Genomic DNA, 18,396 nt, shown 5'->3' on the forward strand with positions numbered 1-18,396 from the left:
TGCACAAAACTTTCATCAGCAAACAAGAGGGAATTTTCCACAACAAGAATGGAGAAATACTGTGTCTGTAATGCCCTAAGGGCAAGAACAGCATGCCTATTCTTCACAGCTTTAAAAAAAATAATAATTACGCATCCTGAAGGGACAAGGCACACAGTGATAAAAATACCAATCTTTCATAATTTATCAAGACACAGACCGAAGCCAATTTCTCTGGAATAACAAATGATCCTTGATGCATCATTTTATTTAAAAAAAACTCCACTTCTATTTAATAATGGAAATTCACCCTAGGAGCTTTCCCTCAAGTTAATGCCAAGAGTTCACACAAGTTATAAACATGACTTTTAATAACCAGAATGGGTTACGTTAACTAGCTACTAACAATAGCTAACCCGAACTCCTCGTAAAAAATGGCATTTGTGAGCCAGAACTAACGTAACTGCAAGCTACAGGAAGTTGTTAACCTAGATTATACAATATGCGGAAGTAATGTGTGCATAGTGGACGTTGGCAAGTGGAAATGTCAGTTGGGCTAACGTCAAAGTTTTTCATTGTTTTAGTCTAAAAGTATAAATATTTTGATATATATTTATTTTTCATATTTTATTTTTCATTGGTTTGGCGGCCCACCTGCATTACCCTAACGGACCACTAGTGGACGCGGCCCACAGGTTCGGAATCGCTGCAGTATGATGGATAAAGACAGTTAGAGAGATAGAGATAGTTGAAGGGAGAGAGACAGCTGGAGGCAGAGAGAGACAGTTTGAGGGAGAGAGAGAGAGACAGTTGGAGGGAGAGAGACAATATGAGGGAGTGGGATAGAAAGATAGTCGGAGGAAGAGAGAGACAGAAGGAGAGACAGTTAGATAAGGGCACAGTACCTCAGGACTCTTGCGGTTCTGCATGATTTGTTTATCCGAGTCCTTACTGGCAAAGTACTTGGTGCATCCTCGATTCAAATACTTTAAGAAAGGCAAAACACACAAACAAAAATTTGTATTAATCACGTAAAGATACAGTATGTTAAAACTAGGGGTGGTTGAGTGGGGGTGGAATCCACATCAGTATTGTTTCTGTCAAAGAAAAGTGTCTCATATATCCCAGTATTGTTTCATACTTAATTTGGTTTGTGTGTCAGTAAATTGCCTCTGTTGAAATGGGTGTTGCCTTAGAGACCTGCAATAATGACACTGTTACACAAAAGCACGGCTAACAAAAGCACCGCTAAAGGCGAGATGATGTTGAATTGAATGTTGTTTTGAGAGGTGACACGAAACAATCACCTCAGGAAAGGTGTCTAGGATTGTTGTCTCACAAGCACTCATGTCATTAAAATACTTTTTCACCAACTCCACTGGGAACAGCAGCACAATGACAGGCACATTGCCTAGCACATGTAGAATGGCTGAAGTCACTAAGTTCAGCTGGAGGATTTTTATCTTCATGTGACATCTAGTGGTCATCTACAGAACTGTCTCACAGTGACTGGGATGGATTTTTCCCAGTATTTTTTTTTCTTCTGTCAGTAAACAGTTTGTCTCATTGCTAAAGAATGTTGGCAGCCGAGCAGATGATGAACAGACACTTGTTTATCACTACTTTACTGCCCAATCAAGCAGGGTGGACATATTAGTGTTGACATCCTTGTACTATTTTCAGCTTTGAAAAGGGGCCATGATTTCACTCTCTCAAGTTAGAGAGAGAGAAAGAAAGAATGGGAGTGTGCTTGTCCTGTGTGTACGTGTGTGTGTGTATACTATGTGTGTGTGTGTGTGTGTGTGTGTGGGCGGGGGAGGGAGGGAGGGAGGGGTGGCACATTCAGCTCCATGCTGGACCACTGACCCTGAAACTGTCAGGGGAGTCGAGATGCAGTTTGTGTTTGATGTCTTCGGTGGCCCCGGCACACAGCCGGTAGAAGATGTGGTAGTTCCTCTCTTCCTTACTCTGCATGCAGATCCTCGACTTCTCCAGCAGGTAGTGAGACACAAAGCCACCAACCACTGCATTCTGGCACACACATTAACCAGGACAGAGGCAACACACAGCAATGATGAAAGTGAGATAGAAATTGTACTGTTGTGTTTTTTCTGTTTGATGTGTGGCATTCTCAGAAAGGCTGGATAAATGAATACCTTTTCATTGAAGTGGATTTCTACAAACTTCCCAAAACGACTGCTGTTGTTGTTCCGGACGGTCTTTGCATTTCCAAAAGCCTCTAGCAGGGGGTTGGCTGGAAATTTTGAATCACACAGTTAACATCATCAAAACTCGAGATGAATTATGTCTCAAACTAGACCATCATCAGACAAACATTAGCTGATAGGAAAACATTAGGATGAAAATGCATATTAGTCACATCATGGGTTAAACCATACCTTCAACAATTCTCTCATCAATGTCTTGACCAGTCCCGTATGACGTAGTCAGATATCTACAGAGCAACAAAGAAATGGGGACAACCCACAATACTGTGAGTATGAAGTTTATCTTATTAAGTTACTATGGGTTAAAATATAACTACAACACTTTTAATTGTTAAAGATGGCCATTCTAATAGGGTATGACGTTCTAATAAGGCCTTGGTTGTCATGCCAGGGTCCTCTGCTCAACCTACCAGGACACTGCGCTCCATCTCCCAGGAGTATTAGATTCATTGCTGGCACCTGTGTCTAGTTTATTATTGTGTGTATATATATACCTTCTTTGCAAAGTCTTGTTCAGATGTAGCTCAGTCCCAGTGGGTTTCATGACCGATAGTTTGCCTAGCGTAACATTTTTGGATAACCTGTACTGCCCTGTCTGCCTGTGCTTACTACACTGGCCTGACGCTGATTACTCTACGACGTAAACTCTGCACTTGGATTCTACCCTGTGTCTTATTACAATGGTGTCACATTTGGGAACAGACCTGAGAACAAACTTGGTGTTCTCAGTCTTCCCAGCTCCAGATTCTCCAGACACGATGATGGACTGGCTGATCTTCAGCACACGCATGTCCCTGTAGGCCTTGTCAGCTGAGAAGAGACAACAACAACATCCCTCATTGGTCTGTCAAAGCCTGATGGGAGGAATACTGAATCATTATGAATGCGTCAATACCTCACAAACCATTCAGTTCTTCCGGATGGGAAAAATTGAATAAATTGAATTGAATAAATTGAATAAATCTCAATTCAAGTTCACTGACTTTAACTTGAAATCAAGCCGACCCAAACTAGACAGTAACGAACTATAAGTTTCGCAGATCTATCAGGGGTCTTACCAATGGCGTATACATGAGGGGGTAGGGTGCCCAGGGACCGCCCCTGGTACGACTTAATGGTCTCTGGAGCGTAGAGTTTGGGGATGTCAGTGTAGGGGTTCACTGCTATCAAGATGTTGGCCACATACGTCTGTGTGAAAAAAGCAGAAATTGCTTTGTTATCTTCTGTTCATGTGTTTATTCAACATGTCTGTTGAGACACATGTTTGAGGTTCATATCAAGTTAACAGCAGGTAAACGTACATAGATCTTATCTTTACTATACCGCACTCTGACGTTGTTGAGAAGTGTGGCTTCATTGAGGTACATAAGAGAGCCTGCAAAGAGGAAATATGCAAAACCGAAAAAATATGGTTATAATATATCTAAAAGACTAAAAATGCTTGCTTGAGGATGAAAGATGGTTGTATGTGCAGTGTGTGTATGTGGTGCATGTGTGTGTGTGTATGTAAACTTACAGTTGTCCTCCATATGCTTGTTGACATCCTCTTCAGCAGGGAAGACTTGGTTCATAGGAGCCAGAAAGCTCTGCAACATCAGAAATGCACAACCTGTCAGTAAAAGATCTTCCATTTAAACGCCTTGTGTGTGTTCTTTTAACGGCGCTTCTGTAGATCATCAGTTCATACACTATCCCCACATCCACTTACAACTGCATTCCCATTTGATAAGCGTCTTTAGTTTAACTGCAGTTTACTCTTTAGAAAGCACAAATCTAAAACAAAGGATGTATTACCAACTGAAATGGGGCCAACATAAACATAAAAAATGCATTTGATTTCCCGATCAAAGTGATAGAGCATTCTGTCAGAGCTCCCCAGCTCAATAAGTCACAGCTATTCTCCTCTAGCTATTGTAGAGTGGCTGAGTTCATGGAAATAAATTCAAAGGAACAAGCAGCGTGTGTGAGAAACACGGCGACTGACATGGCAGCCTAATAAATAATTTCAAGGCAGAGAAACAGGATCTGAGTTGCTGTGGTGTCTGTGTGCCTCTGTGTTTGTTGTGTGCAGAACACTAAAAGAATTGAGAAAAAGAGAGAGGAACAAAGACTGCAGGGAGAGGGAAATATGTGGACTGACTGAAATTATGAAGTAATAGTTAAAGGCAGATGAAGCCTTTTATTCACAACTCTCACAGTAACACACTAATATAGGCCGACATACCTCCCTCCAGTAGGACAGAGACGGATAGAACAGTATACAATGCACTGTAGCCTAATTGCCATGGGGTCGTAGTTGTATTAATAGCTTTACAATATAGGCCTATCCTATCAAAAATGGCCCCCTCTATCGACGGTCACATTCCCTTTTTGTTGCCTTTGATCTCTCCAACCCTGTGTGTGCATGTTTGTGTGTGTGTGTGAGAGAGTTATGTGGTTTACTGGAATACAACAAGCAGTAAGCACAAACAGAATATGCTTTGTGTGCCTGCCACTTCAACTCAACAACAAGGGCTGGCAGGCACAATGTGTGAGAACACCCTGGGCTAGCTTTCTAGAGAGAACACAGGAGAACCTTAGATAAACCAGGGCCTGACTGGTCTGGGGACAGGGTAATAGACTGAGCTTGGGCTTTAATGAGCTCAACTGAACAGTGAAATACACTCATTAACACCCACACAGGCCTAGGCACTGCTCCACTGTCTGCTTGGTGTTGATGCTTTCGAGAAATCCAATGTTGTAAATAAGTCTAATGTTTTCTAGAAGTCTAATATTTTCAAGCCTTTTAATGTTTTCAAGAAGTTGAAACATTTAAAATTGCTACATTTACAATTTAAGGGCCAAAATGAAAGGCAAACTCCTGCTGCAGGCCCTTGTGTTGTTGTGAGCACCAGACTGTGCTTGCTGCTCCAGTGAAAGCAAGTCACCAGGGAGCAGTCTAATGGCTGGATGCAACAGGTGGCATTTTCCACTCTAACGAGCCGGCCCTGCAGGTAACACAATCAGCACACCTGCTGCTCTCGTTATCTATTAACGATGCCTTGAGCTGCCAGGGACATGCCACACCAGCGCTGCTTAACGTTCCTCACGTTTTACAAACACGATGTAACTTGACAAAAACCCAGCTTCTTCGATTTTTGGTGTTTTACAGGTCCATATTTTAAATGGGTTTATGCAAAGAGCCAGGACACCATAACCGTAACACATCAAGTGCCTTATTACAGTTGCTATAGTTACCATACGATTAATGGCAATATAGAGGAATTTGTTATTGCAGTGTTATTGCAACCTCTAGAGAATACATTTCTGGGGGAGTGAGAGAGTGAGTGTGCGAGTGTGTGTGTGTGTTTGGGTGCATTAGCGTGTATCTATTTACCTGTGTGTGTCGTTGTGTGTATGTGTGTGTGTGTGTGTGCCTGACCTTGCTCTTGCCCTGGTTCAAGGGTTCGATGGTAAGTGTGTCGGCTCCTATGTCGACGATCATGCCCAGCTGGAACCCGTGGGTAGGGTGGGGAGCCCACACTGGCTTCCCGTCCTCCATGGCTCACCTGTCTCCACGGCGACCCAGCAGGCTCTGGAAGGTTCTACAGAGGAGAGAGAGTGGTGGTCAGTTTGTTTTTGATTTAAGTAAACTTCTTAACGGTAACATTTCTGACAACAACAATACCTAAATACTATAGTTCCCTAGATTTTTCCAGAGTTATATTTGGCTATATAGATCAGCTTTTGCTTCTAAACACCACTGTTGCCTGATCTATCATACAATACCAATCTCACATCACTCCAAACCTACAGGACTACATGCCGATGTAAAGCATTCAGTAATGTCCATTGGACCAAGGACTAAATCAGAATGTTCTGCCTTCAATGATCTTGTTATTTCCATCACGATTGACTGATCCTTTAAAGAGGAATAAAACATTGGGAACAGACCGAACAAAGGCCATTTTGGCCAGCCAACAGTAGCTCCTGGCCGACAGACCGACAGTGCTATTCACTTTTAGACTAAAACCCAACTGCAGTCAAGTACAATGCCCAGTTAATGGTCACACTTTAAACAAAAAAGCCTACTGCTTACCTACCATTTTGGGAATATGAGTTGTATAATAAGAGCAACACTTGCGACTTGCTCTACATGAAGGCAGGAAGGACTAGCTATCAAGTTACTCAACTACTGTGTAAGCCTTATGATGAGTAATTACAGTCTGGTTAACTCAGTACAATAGTTATACAGTGACTTCTAGTAAGACTCATGTAGATATATGTGGACTTTTATAATGTGGCTAGCGCCTGTGGATAAGGTGTAGGGTATACCAGCTGTTTGAATAACAATGGCTTCCCAACAATGAAGAGCAGGAGAAGAATATAAGTAGCCTACTGTCACATGAACTCCTGTTGGCATGGACACATTCAACCATAAACCGGAAGTAGATATAAGAACCTTAATGATTCAGTATCCATGACCACAGGCAAATATGGCATCCTTTGTATCACTGCTGAGCATGATTTTGAAGCAAGTAATTTGTTTGTCTCAGCAGTAATGGAGGGAGGAATATGGCCAAAATAATGTGTGTCTACCAGAGCAGAACTAACTGCTTCTCCTTCCCAAAAGGCAGGCTATTAAAGTGCATCAATCCTTCATGTTAAACATCAACAAGCACAGCCGACTGATTGGACTATAATGTTTGCCAGTGTTGGGAGCTGGATCTCTCCCCAGCCTTTACTCTACAGTGATAGAGGACCTTCCATACAGAACGTACCCTTTGCTTGGCTGCACTATCCAATTAGCAGACTATCCTATCAGGGATTGAGGTCGAAGACCAGAGACCAGAATTGGAAACTGCTGATGATCAGGGGCTGACTCAGTGTTCCCTCGCTGGGTTACTCAGCACCTAGACAATTCACTGGGTCAACCATGTCCAGGGAGGATTTTGACCCAGAATAGAGGGGCATTTGAACCTGTTACCTCTAGAGCTGCAGTCAGATGATTTTACACTGACCTATACCCGATGCGAGGTAACGGTTAGCGTAGTAGCAGGATCATTTCCTTCTCTCAAAGACATAGAATACTGTACTGTGAGAGTGAGAAATCCAATCCATTCTTCATGTTCAAAGTGTTCTTCTCTAATCTGCTTTATTAGCCTAGTACTTTGTATACAGTATGTCATTTATAACATTACATGCTTATCAACCCTTCTTTACGGCGTACTAACAAGTGTAGGCCTATAGCATTTCTGGGCAATGTGCAAATCAAATACACTACCTCTGCGGGGCCTGGCTGTTTCATGAGAAACTTATCATAACACTTATCATCTCTTTATGGATGGAACAATGAGCATGTCCATTGGATCAACAAATTGCTGGTAAATAATTTACCCAGGACAAAAGAGTATCTGACTCTATAGTGACCTAAACCAAATGCAAGGCATCGAACCATTCTCTCCACCCAGCATCTTACTTTATATTAATGCTATGGTAACACAGATCATAGCCTTATTATGCAAAGTCATGTGATTAGACGCGTTTACATGTAAATTACATTCTAGTAAGTTACAGTTGAATTAAATGCGGCATACAGTCAGGGCTCGAAATTAATGGTATCTCGTTGTCCCGGGGACGATGAAAAAGATGTATCGGACAGTTCAACACAGACTTTGGGACGTCTGTGTTTATTTGAATCCTGCTAAAGTACTCATCAATGATGCAATGATTTTTTATATAAATTGCAATGATTTTTTCAACCTTTCAAACCTTTTTTTCGAAAAACATTTGTAAAACCTTTCGAAACTTGTTTACTACAGCCACACCAAGAGACATTTTTTGACAGTTAACTAAAAAAAAGTTAGTTGCGAGGCGAGCCCTGCATACAGTTAGTATGTTTCTCTACAGTAATGGAACTCACTGTACATCTGAGTCTGTAAAGGCCTTTATACACAAGAATATGTTACATCTGAAGTGACACTGTAAAGACCATTCACCATAAAGAGTGTATGATAGGACAACGGAAGGCTTTGTTCAAAAACAGTTTACAGCTGTGATGAAAACCAGGTTCTATTTACTTTTATGGCCCTCCTGTACACTGACAATGACTCTATGGGTGTGCTTCATAAGAACTAGCCTGTGCACTATCTATAATATCAGTGAACTCTGTATGAAGGCTGAACTATAAAACTAAGGCATAGAACCACACCACAACCTCGTTGTATAGCTTCAGGAAACCATCCAAAACTATTAGCCTACCTCTGGATTCATACCTTACTTCTCTGGTTGCAAACAAGAAGCAATAGTTTATCCAATATGACATTATATGGGCCTGCCTCTGTCTGTCTTTCTGTGATTCTGAGAAAGCATCTGAGTAAGCACACCTGTGGAAGCCCTTTCCCAGAGCTTTCACAGATTAGTCCAAATCTGTCATCTGAGGTCAATGCTAAGAACAGAATGTCCATCGTTCCACAGTCTAACCCTTTCGAGCACAGGCCTCAACCAGCTTTTAGCGTAATAAATATACAGTATAAGACAGTGATTGAGCTAGGCCACATGGAAAAATGTACTTCTTTTATTGTCTTAAGGGCACTGTAGTACAGGCCTCCAGGATACTTTCCGGCTTGGTAAGGCACCAAATGGGCATTGCCATGTTTACAACTGTTAAAGCTATAGTACATTCCATTTTTGTAATATCTAAAAGCAAGAAAGGAAGTCATCTTTATGTAAGAGGGGACTGATCTGATGATGGTGTATTTCTCCCTAGTCTGTGATCTTCACCTGCTTGTTCCAAGATCAAGACGAATGGTGAGTTGAGGTCTCGTCTGAAGTTCGTCAGGGAGCTTATCACTGGACTTTTCCACAGTTCACGTAGGCTGCCATGTTTAGTGACGTCAACAGGAAGCATCACAAATACATAACTACTGTACAGAGTAGCCTAACATTCTGTGAATTGTTTAAAGGTGTATGCATATTAAGAGCAACTTGAAAACCAGCAGCAAGAATAATCAAATGTTGCAGTCGCATTATAACATTCTTTGATTTCATCACAAATTATATAGTCACAACAAACCAAGAACTTCCTGTTCCCACGTGGTACAGCTAGGTCTGACTCTGCATTTAATCCTCTTAGACTTTTTTTCCTAATCCAGACCGGCCGTGAGATATTTGTCAGGCCGGCTGAAGTGAGACGTATCAAACAAATGATGATGTCAGAGAGGATGCAAGCCTTTGGATCATGGATAGGCCAGTCAGGTGTGCTGTGACAGGATACAACAGTACAATCATACAGAAGACCTGAGTTCAAAGTTTACAGACTGTTTCCTGGAACACACACACTCGCTCCCTCTCTCACACACATACAAAACAAAACCACATACACACCGCTCTGAGCTGCCTCCCTCTCACTTCCTGCTCCCAGTAAGGCGAGAGGATATGGAAAATACATTGGGATGTCTCCTGTAACCCAACAGGATATAAGAAGTACTACATTCACTCGAGACAGTGGTTTCATTAAGTAAGCAGAAAACACACAAAAAAAAGTTTCATATGGCTTCTTGGGTCTAAATTAGGTCCTCTAAGGCTCCATGACCTACTGTCTGGTCTCTGATATCAGGAAGAGACAATAAAAAATGGAAAATTGCAAGGTTTACATGATTAGTGTAGTGCATTTAAAGCACCTTTCTCCAAAATATGTATAAATGGGCTGCGTTTAGTTAGTTTCTTTATAATGTGGCTATAATCTGTTGAAGATTTAATCTGTTTCAATAATCTCAATGATCGAATAAAGTCTTAGCCTACTAAATTATTTGCTGTCCAAATAATAAATGTGACAGACTGTCTCTGACAAGTTTGATTTCTGATAGAGGACACATTCTTCTCATTCTAATTATGTACTTTACTTGTAGCTATTGTGTAATGGCCATCCCGGGAAAGCTAGGGGATGACAGCATATAAGCCTTATAGTCAACAGTAGGATAGCTACATGGGCTACTATTCAATGACAACAATTTACACAATAAGACAAGATCGTATACCCTAACCACTTAAGTTAAAACAGTGAACATTGCTACCATTAAAAAAATTGTCAACCGTGCTCGCTCCATCTCTCTCGCCCGTACAGTGTGGATACTGTAGCACTAAGTTTAGCAAGCTAGCAAGTGGGACATGCATCGCTAAGTGTACGATTATAAAAAAGTAGAAACTTACAACGGTCTTCAAATGGTCAAGCAGCTATACTTAGCCCAACAGAAAGTGTCTGAAGCTACCGCATATAGATCCTCTGTGGTGATGAGATATTCCAGCTGGTTTAGGTACCCTGTCCTGCCCAGCACTCCTTGGTCTGCCCAGAACGCAAGCCTTGGAGGATGACTGAAGTCCAAAGAAAAGGCAGGGAAGCCGAGGTGACGTCACGTGGTTTGTACCACCAACTAAATTAATTGGTATCTAGCTTTCATGACATAGACTAGGTAACTTAATTTATGTTATCTTATTTAGAGTTTCCAAAGTAATTACAAAAATAAATACATGCTGTAATATAAATGACTTCTAATATATATTTAGTTTGTGTTAAAATGTAATGTTTTTACACTCAAATGTAAAATGAATGTTTTCGTTTGAATTTTGCAGACATGAGACATATTATGTTCATCAGTAGCGTACATGGGTGGGGATGATGGAGTAGCGCTACCGGTTTCGATAAAGGTTAGCAACAAATGCTAATTTGAAACCTATAAATAATTAAAAAGATGGTAATGTAAAACTTTTGGGATTATTCCCTAAGATATTTGATCCCCTTTGAAAGTCTATACTGGGTTTGTAAATCTAATTAGGAAATCTGATATAGTGGTCTTTCCAACAAAAGGCCAAGACATGTAAACATGGAATTTGATGTTTACGTTTTGTTTAATTCCTACAGTGAATCCAGACCACAATGCCTAAATTCACAAGTCAATGTTATCATGCAACCATCATACTGTACTGCATGCAACAGCTGTCATGCAATATGCCAGCTTTAAGGGAATACTTACTTGAACTACATCCTACTCAGGACCTACTGTGTAATCTCCCATTCCTCTACTCTAATCTACAGATTTACCGAAGCTACTAGATCTTTTTCCCCTTAAAATAAGAGAAATCTGGTATAGGAAAATGATTGGAAGATCACATCCATTCATTTATATGCCCTTCCAATCACGTGAAATAATTTAGAGGCTTCAGCCGTTCCTGTATGGGATTGGGATGAATCTGGGGAATACAGTGCAGTTTAATCAGATTAAAGCATCACTGCATGTGAGGCGGAGCCCCAGGAGGCTGTGAGACCACGGCTCCTATCCCAGGCATATCTGAGAATTATGTAGAGTGGATTATAATGATAATGCTTTATGCCTTATCCAACAAAAGATAAGGCATAAAGTATCCTCACGACACACAAATGTCTAACGAAGCACAAAAAAAAAAACTTTTATTGGGGTAGTCAACTTCAGTGATGACACGTCAGATACATTTGCAAAGTGTGAATTCTGTTTTAAAACTACAGATAATCTATGGGAGCCGTTAAAACATTGAGTAAACAAAAAAATGGAGGGGGGGGGGGGGGGGGGGTTGCTTCTCCATATGTTAGTTTAGGCTGTTGGCTCAACAGGTGGCCAATCTAACAGAGTGCTTCTCACAAATAATTGAGAAGAGTGCCAAGAGAACCAAAGAGTTAAAGCATCACCAATTGAAAAGAGAACTTAACATAAGTAGTAAAAACACTTGGAACACTTCAGAGTTCTGAATTGGGCCTTAATAATGGGTGCTGACAATTTACAACAAAACCACACCTATTTATTTTTCTTTTCATTTGATTATTTATAAAAGTAACAACTTAGGGTCATAGGTCATCTCCAGCCAAGGAAAGTAAACTGCCAATTATAAAAACCTTAACAGTGAACATATTTAACAAGTGCTACCATTAAAGGAAAAGGCATACAAAAAATGGACAAGTGGACAATGGCAGAATACAAATCAGAGAAAAGTACTACAAGATGAACTCTGGTTAGTAACTACCAATTCATGTAATGTAAAGAAAGTGCTGTTCATTTTAAATAAGGAAAGGTGTCCCTCCTGTGGTGATTAGCTGTCACTCCACTCTCCTGCTGCTGGTGAATTTTGACAATGAGCTCCTTGATTTCTGCTCGCTTTCTCTTCACTCGTTTTAGTGGAAACCATTTACTTAAGTCCATGGGTTGCTCAAAACTCTGTGGGGGATTCTATATGAACAATAAAGAATAAAAATAAAAATAAACATTACATACAAATATTTAACATTGTGTATTATTTTATTCTATATTATTTTATTTTATAATTATATTGTATAGCTCTGCCAGTATTTTGTTGTACATTTTATACTGTTTATTATGTTAACGGTATGCACCTGCCCATCAAAGTAAATTCCTTGTTTGTGACCACTTACTTGGCAATTAAAGACGTTTCTGATTCCTGCATCCCTCAATAACATAACACAGTGTGTGTATTCTGTCTGTCCACCACGCCCTCTTACCTGGAAGAAGCTCTCCACGTACTGGAGCAGGTAGACTCCACAGTCACTGTAGTTATCCTGCTGGGGAACACGAGGGTTGGAACCTCTCATGGTGTCTCTGCAGAACCTTCTCTTAGTCCCCTTTCTCAGCTCCCATTCCACCTCTAAGTACCTACATAAGCACACACATACAACACCCCAGTTTCTACCTTAGTACACTGTAGTGGATGTGCTGATAACAAAAACGTTTTCCTTGACAGCTTAGTTCTTACTCTTGCAGGATCTTCACAACATCCAATCTGCTATTGCCGCTGAGGGAATCCATTATTAGGATGCAGGGTCTGTTGGAGAAAATGAAAGATTGGATAGAATGTATGCTGCCATCTAGTGTCACTGAAGGGAATGACATGGGGGACAGGATTATCACAGATAAGGTGAAGTAGTGTGGGAAGCGCTAGCGTGCGGCTAATTGAGATCCCAGACAGCACTCACCGTCTATGCGTTGCAGCTTTGGGGGTGACATCAAAAAAGTCATGATTTCGATCTAAAACACAATCACACCAGGTTTTGGGTTTAAACAAGATAGCAGAGTCTAACAACAGGAGTGAAAACACTTGAAAAAGAGTGAGCCGGCAAAAGGGTGTATTACTCAATGCTCACCTGTCTGACGAGCCTTCTGTCCAGGGGTCAGCATGTAGGAGTTCACACCGAGCTCTCTCACACCTGTCCCCATCTCCTTCTCCTGCAGGTCTGAACACACCCTCAGACTAAACCCTATTGTCAAGTCACCCTCAGGAAAAGAGCCAGGGCTGGAGCCAGGGACCGGGTAGCTTGTAGCAATGCTGTTCATGGGGCGAAAGAACAGTGACATGGGGTTGGGGCCTGGAGGGGTGAAACTTGACAGGAAGCCCTGATCTAGACAGCTGGGCTCTTCCTCATCATCCTCCTGTTGGAAGGTGGAGAGAGGCCCCGGGCTGGGCCATTGAGGGGAGGCTGAAGAGAGAGGTGAGGGGCTGGGAGGCCCAGGGTCAGATTGGGCACCCGCCAGGTCTGGGAAGCAGATGACTGCCAGGAACCAGTGGGCACTGGAACAAGGAAGGGAGGGATAGTTATCAGGAATATGAACCAACAACTTCTGGATCTTTATCAATTACAAATCCTTTTGTAAAAATCCCTCCAAATCCTGAGTTGCTGTGAAAATCTGGTAAAGATAGCAGAAGAACCAGACAAGAGGATTTAGTGTGTGCCAGACTCACGATTCATTAATGGGGACAAAAATGAAATCCTTCTGGAAGAGGTCCACATTTCTGGTCCAGGTTCTCACTCGACTGTGTCTCAACTTCCTTTCACTGGAACACAGTTGGAAACCGTCAAATTGCATTGGAGTATATGGGCATCCTGAATATGATAGTGAGTGTGAGAGAATGATGGCACGTGAAAGGCTGAGAATTAATTTTGTCCTACACGGCCTCTCATAGTTTATAGTACAGTATGCTACAATATAACTAAAAGGCAGTCAGTACATAATTCTATACACAATGAATTCTCTCACAGTAGATTCTCCGGCGCCTGGGCTTGTCCCTGCTCTGTCTGAGTCAGCCTCTTGTAAAAGAAGGAGCTGAACACATGGCTCCTCATCGCATTCTCCTCTTTCAACATCAGGTACCTTTGCATTGCAAACATCACACAGACATTTGATTTTGAATTTTGATTTGAGCTAACTCACTGCAGAGAGAAAACTGTTGGCCATGATTTTGGCCATCACTCACTTGAGGTAAAAGTCAATGATGACATCATTGAGGAACTCTCCTTGGTTGAGACAGTGAAGGTCTTCGTTGGTGACAGATATGCCCCCTCTGGCTGGAGGAGGGGGGTACAGGACCAACCTAATCAAGACAACAGTAAAGTTAGTGTCTCTGGATAAGGGCGTCTGCTAAATGACTAAATGTAAAGGTAGTGTAGAGTAGAGAAGGACACGCATCTACTTTTGACCTGGCCACATGAAATACATTCAGTTGACATCTCCATGCAGTTCAACATCTACCCATTCATAGAACCTAAAGACCTCACCTCTGGACAGGGTCAGAGAAGACCGGAAGGACCTCCACTACGTCATTGTTTTCATCATTGCCGTCAGAAAGGCATGTTGGGTAGGATGCTCGTGTATTGGAGTGCAAACAGCGTTCAGGTGCCTTTTTCTTTAGCGGGTGGGAAACCCCTTTGGAGTCCTTCTGCTGAGCTACTGAAACAGGCTGAGTTTGTGTCGAAAAGGTGTCCAAAAAAATCTGCTGAAATGTTTTAGGATGAAACTGTGGGGGGAACGGTGCAGTGGCGGAAATCTTTGGCAAGGAAACGTGACAGTCTGGCAGCAGAGACTGGGAAGTGCAGCTCTGGTCCTTAGGGGAATCTTTCTTGCCATGCATCAGTATCTTGTTGGCTTCCTCAAACGTAATCTCGCTTATAAAGTCATCCACCCCTTCTGCTCTCCCGATCTCTGTTAAGATATCCTTCAGCAGGACTTCGTCCTGTTCTGGTAGCGAACCCTTAAACACCAGGATGATGTAGTTCTCTCCAAGACCTGCGATGGAAATTTTCAACCACAGAGAGCGGAAGTTATGGTGAATAGAAACAGGATGTTGATGTTTGAAAAGGATATGTCAGGATGTGCAGAAAATTGTGCAGAAACAAAATTCAGCGTGAACCAAAGATCACCTAAGATAAACAGGAACCTAAGATTACCGAAGATCAACGTGAACCTAAGAGAACAACCAAATCAGGTTGCACCCACTTGCAGATAATCAAGCTTTCACAAGCCAGGATATCAACTCATGAAAACCAAAGGTGACTTTCAGGTCTCTCACTTGGGCTGTTGCTGTCGACCCAGGTGCCTCCATGGGAGCGGGACATCCTGAGCAGGTAGCACAGCCGGAGACACTCGGCAGGGGTGGCCTTCAGGAGGAGGGAGGGAAGCCTCTTGGAGAAACACATCTCACAGCTGACAACAGTAGATGCCTGCACACACACTGATCAGTAGAGGCACAGTAGAGTGAAGTAGAAAGGATTAGAGACAGACGGTTTCACTGTCCGTCCCTCTGTGGTCGAGAGCCAATTTCTACAAACAAGAAAATTTGAAAAGAGTTTCATACCTTGATCGTCTATCTTGATGTTTTCTGTTGTAAACTAATACAGGAAGTAAAGTTAAGGTTAGTCTATAGGAATTGTGTCAGGGAATCTGTGTTTTGGAATACACTAAAGTAACTAATTTGCTTACTGTGACTGGCTTTTGAATAGTAAGCGGCATTGTCCCCACTCTCACAAATCGACACGACACAGTGACTTCAGACACAGCCCAAGGCATCTTTTTAGAAGGAATGGATGAAGCATCATCTTGTTTGCTTTTTTTCTGTTTGGCCAATTCCCCAAGCTGCCAAGAGAAAACATATGAAATTCACTGAAAGAATAATCATAAGAATATTGATAGATGTTCAACACAATTCTGAAGTGCAGTTAAATCTTTTGAAATTCACTAAATTCTTTGAGTAAATAGTTGTTTGTATCAGTTCCCCAGCCAGAGTCAAATAATGAATCACACTGACCTCATAATTAACAATAACATAAAATACATAAGCCTAGTTGTAGAGTACCAGATCTTTCATAAGCATCTTCCTGGGTAGTCTGATTTTTGAGGGTTTACTGTCAAAGTCAAAACTGGTGGTATCATTATCCTTAGCCATTTCAATGCTGCCACTAGATGTGGATGGAGCGGACTGGGCAGTCTCTGGGGATGAAAAGTCCATCCTGGTGGAGGGCGGTGTTTCAGTCTCTTCATCACTGGATAGCACCACTAGTCATTAACACAGAAGAAAAAACATGCAATTAACATTTCCCTTTACAAAGATACAAAGGGTGGCCCACATTTAAGGACTTGCAAAATAAATAAAAATATGAACAACTGCATGCCTAAAATACCCATTCCAATGAATCGTCCTGGTTTAAATGACTAATATACCTGTACATTCTCTTTGATGACTCATGTCATTTTAACAATGTTATCAGTAAAATAAAATACATTTAGGGAACAACAGCTGTAACCAACATATCTTAACTGTGAGTAAAGATTTGACCATGAATAGCATCAAACCATTTTGACCAGAACAGTGGGGATAAATGCATGGTGAAAGATTCTCTCATGGATAGACCCCTGGAAAAAGAACAATATCGTTTCAATTGAAGTACTTACTCCTGTTGTGGATTGAGCTGCAATGGACTTGGGCTCCAGACTGAAAGCTGGAAAGTACACCACACATAGATTTCATGAAAAATACTAAGAATACAAAACATTATGTGAGGCAAATTTGTACTATTAGTTACCTGGTATTTTTGTAAAATCCTAACATGTTGAATTATATTCAGTGAGATTTTCAATAGCGTGTTAATAAAGGGTGCTAAAAGTCACCCACTAGCTACGTTGTAGAAAATTCAAGTAGGCCTACTTCTTTAAGAATCTCATCTGTCATTTGGCTCAATATTTTTCCTATATACAAATCTAGATTGCTAATTACAATAATACGAAAAGACAGCTACCTCATTGTCACAATGCTAGTAAAGTAAATCAAAACATGGCTAGGTATAGCTACAGTAGTTGCAGTGTTTAGCTAGCACTAACTGCACGTGATGGCATTCGCGTACCCAAAGTTGAAAGCCTGCAACAGCAAGCGTTGGCATTTACTCCCTCAAATTGACTCTCTGACGGCTAGCACTGACTTTTCTAGAACTACAGCACGTGTATACACGCACCAATTTAATGACATTTAATGTGTCTAATTTGATGTGGAAGTAAACACGTTAAAACGCCCACCTGAGAACCGCAATCATCCTTCATGTCAAACTATACCTAGAGCTACTTCTAGTCGAGTCATAAACTCGAACACTGTTCGTTACCCAGACAACAACTAGTCATTCTTCTTGAACACAAGACGCAGAGTTCAGATACCACAAGACCATGAGAAGTAGATAGCTACAGTACCCTAACCTTACACTGTATGGGAACTTGGCATAAGGCCTACACATTAAAATACATTATGGGAAAACGTAATCAAAAACATTCTTACATTTTATCATTGCATCAAGTGCAAGACTTGCAATTTTGGAGAGTACAATTCACTTGACTGAAAGCTCATTTTTAACGCTTGTATTTTAATTAGGCTTTAAACGTATAGTTTAAAGCATTTAAAAAGTCGACCTAACTTTCTTATTCCCTTTGATGTTCAGTTTGTGCTGTTGTTATCATCTTGTATGGTGTCAGTGACCCCAGTGCTTTCCCATGCAATTATCTTCGAGGCCCCAGCTGCTTTTGGGCTTTATCTGTGAAACTGTTTATGGGTGGCGTATCTCACACATTCTGGGGTTCCTGAGGAGGAAAATTAGAGAGAGAGACCACCATTGTGCGAGCCCCTCATGTGGCTAATTTGGGAAACTCCTTAAACTGAGACTGCTTGCTGATTTTGGGGACCGGAAAAATCCACTGTAGGTAGGTTTAAAACCTATTTTTGACATTATTTGATACACAAATTGTGACATGCATGGCCAATTTGACACAATTATGAGAGTAATTGACATGCCCTTTCTTGTGCTTCCTCCTTCATGTTTTCTAGTATGGAATAACTTATAAGTATCGAACAACCC

At 41.4% G+C, this 18,396-nt stretch overlaps 2 protein-coding genes across 2 annotated transcripts in view; both read right to left on the reverse strand.

Moving 5' to 3' along the window:
• Window positions 1–10,446, reverse strand: part of myo6b (myosin VIb) — a 36,536-nt gene extending 26,090 nt beyond the window's left edge. The window contains exons 1-10 of the mRNA XM_067242747.1: window positions 10,398–10,446; window positions 5,629–5,791; window positions 3,724–3,793; window positions 3,509–3,582; window positions 3,266–3,395; window positions 2,912–3,017; window positions 2,379–2,434; window positions 2,136–2,233; window positions 1,846–2,010; window positions 885–965 (exon numbers count right to left, since the gene is read on the reverse strand). Of these exons, the coding sequence (XP_067098848.1) occupies window positions 885–965; window positions 1,846–2,010; window positions 2,136–2,233; window positions 2,379–2,434; window positions 2,912–3,017; window positions 3,266–3,395; window positions 3,509–3,582; window positions 3,724–3,793; window positions 5,629–5,748 (900 nt within the window). The 5' untranslated portion in view covers window positions 5,749–5,791; window positions 10,398–10,446. The remainder of the gene's footprint in view (window positions 1–884; window positions 966–1,845; window positions 2,011–2,135; window positions 2,234–2,378; window positions 2,435–2,911; window positions 3,018–3,265; window positions 3,396–3,508; window positions 3,583–3,723; window positions 3,794–5,628; window positions 5,792–10,397) is intronic.
• A 1,822-nt stretch (window positions 10,447–12,268) lies between these two features.
• Window positions 12,269–16,684, reverse strand: senp6b (SUMO specific peptidase 6b). Its single transcript, XM_067243285.1, has 13 exons — window positions 16,681–16,684; window positions 16,356–16,555; window positions 15,983–16,135; window positions 15,573–15,684; window positions 14,782–15,289; window positions 14,481–14,597; window positions 14,264–14,377; window positions 13,968–14,060; window positions 13,372–13,796; window positions 13,204–13,255; window positions 12,984–13,052; window positions 12,733–12,883; window positions 12,269–12,442 (listed from the first exon to the last, which is right to left on the reverse strand). Exons 1-13 carry the CDS (start codon window positions 16,682–16,684, stop codon window positions 12,269–12,271), a joined length of 2,172 nt encoding a protein of 723 aa, XP_067099386.1.
• Window positions 16,685–18,396: the final 1,712 nt, after the last annotated feature.

The sequence above is a fragment of the Osmerus mordax genome, chromosome 9, assembly GCF_038355195.1.
Source record: "Osmerus mordax isolate fOsmMor3 chromosome 9, fOsmMor3.pri, whole genome shotgun sequence".
NCBI lineage: Eukaryota > Metazoa > Chordata > Actinopteri > Osmeriformes > Osmeridae > Osmerus > Osmerus mordax.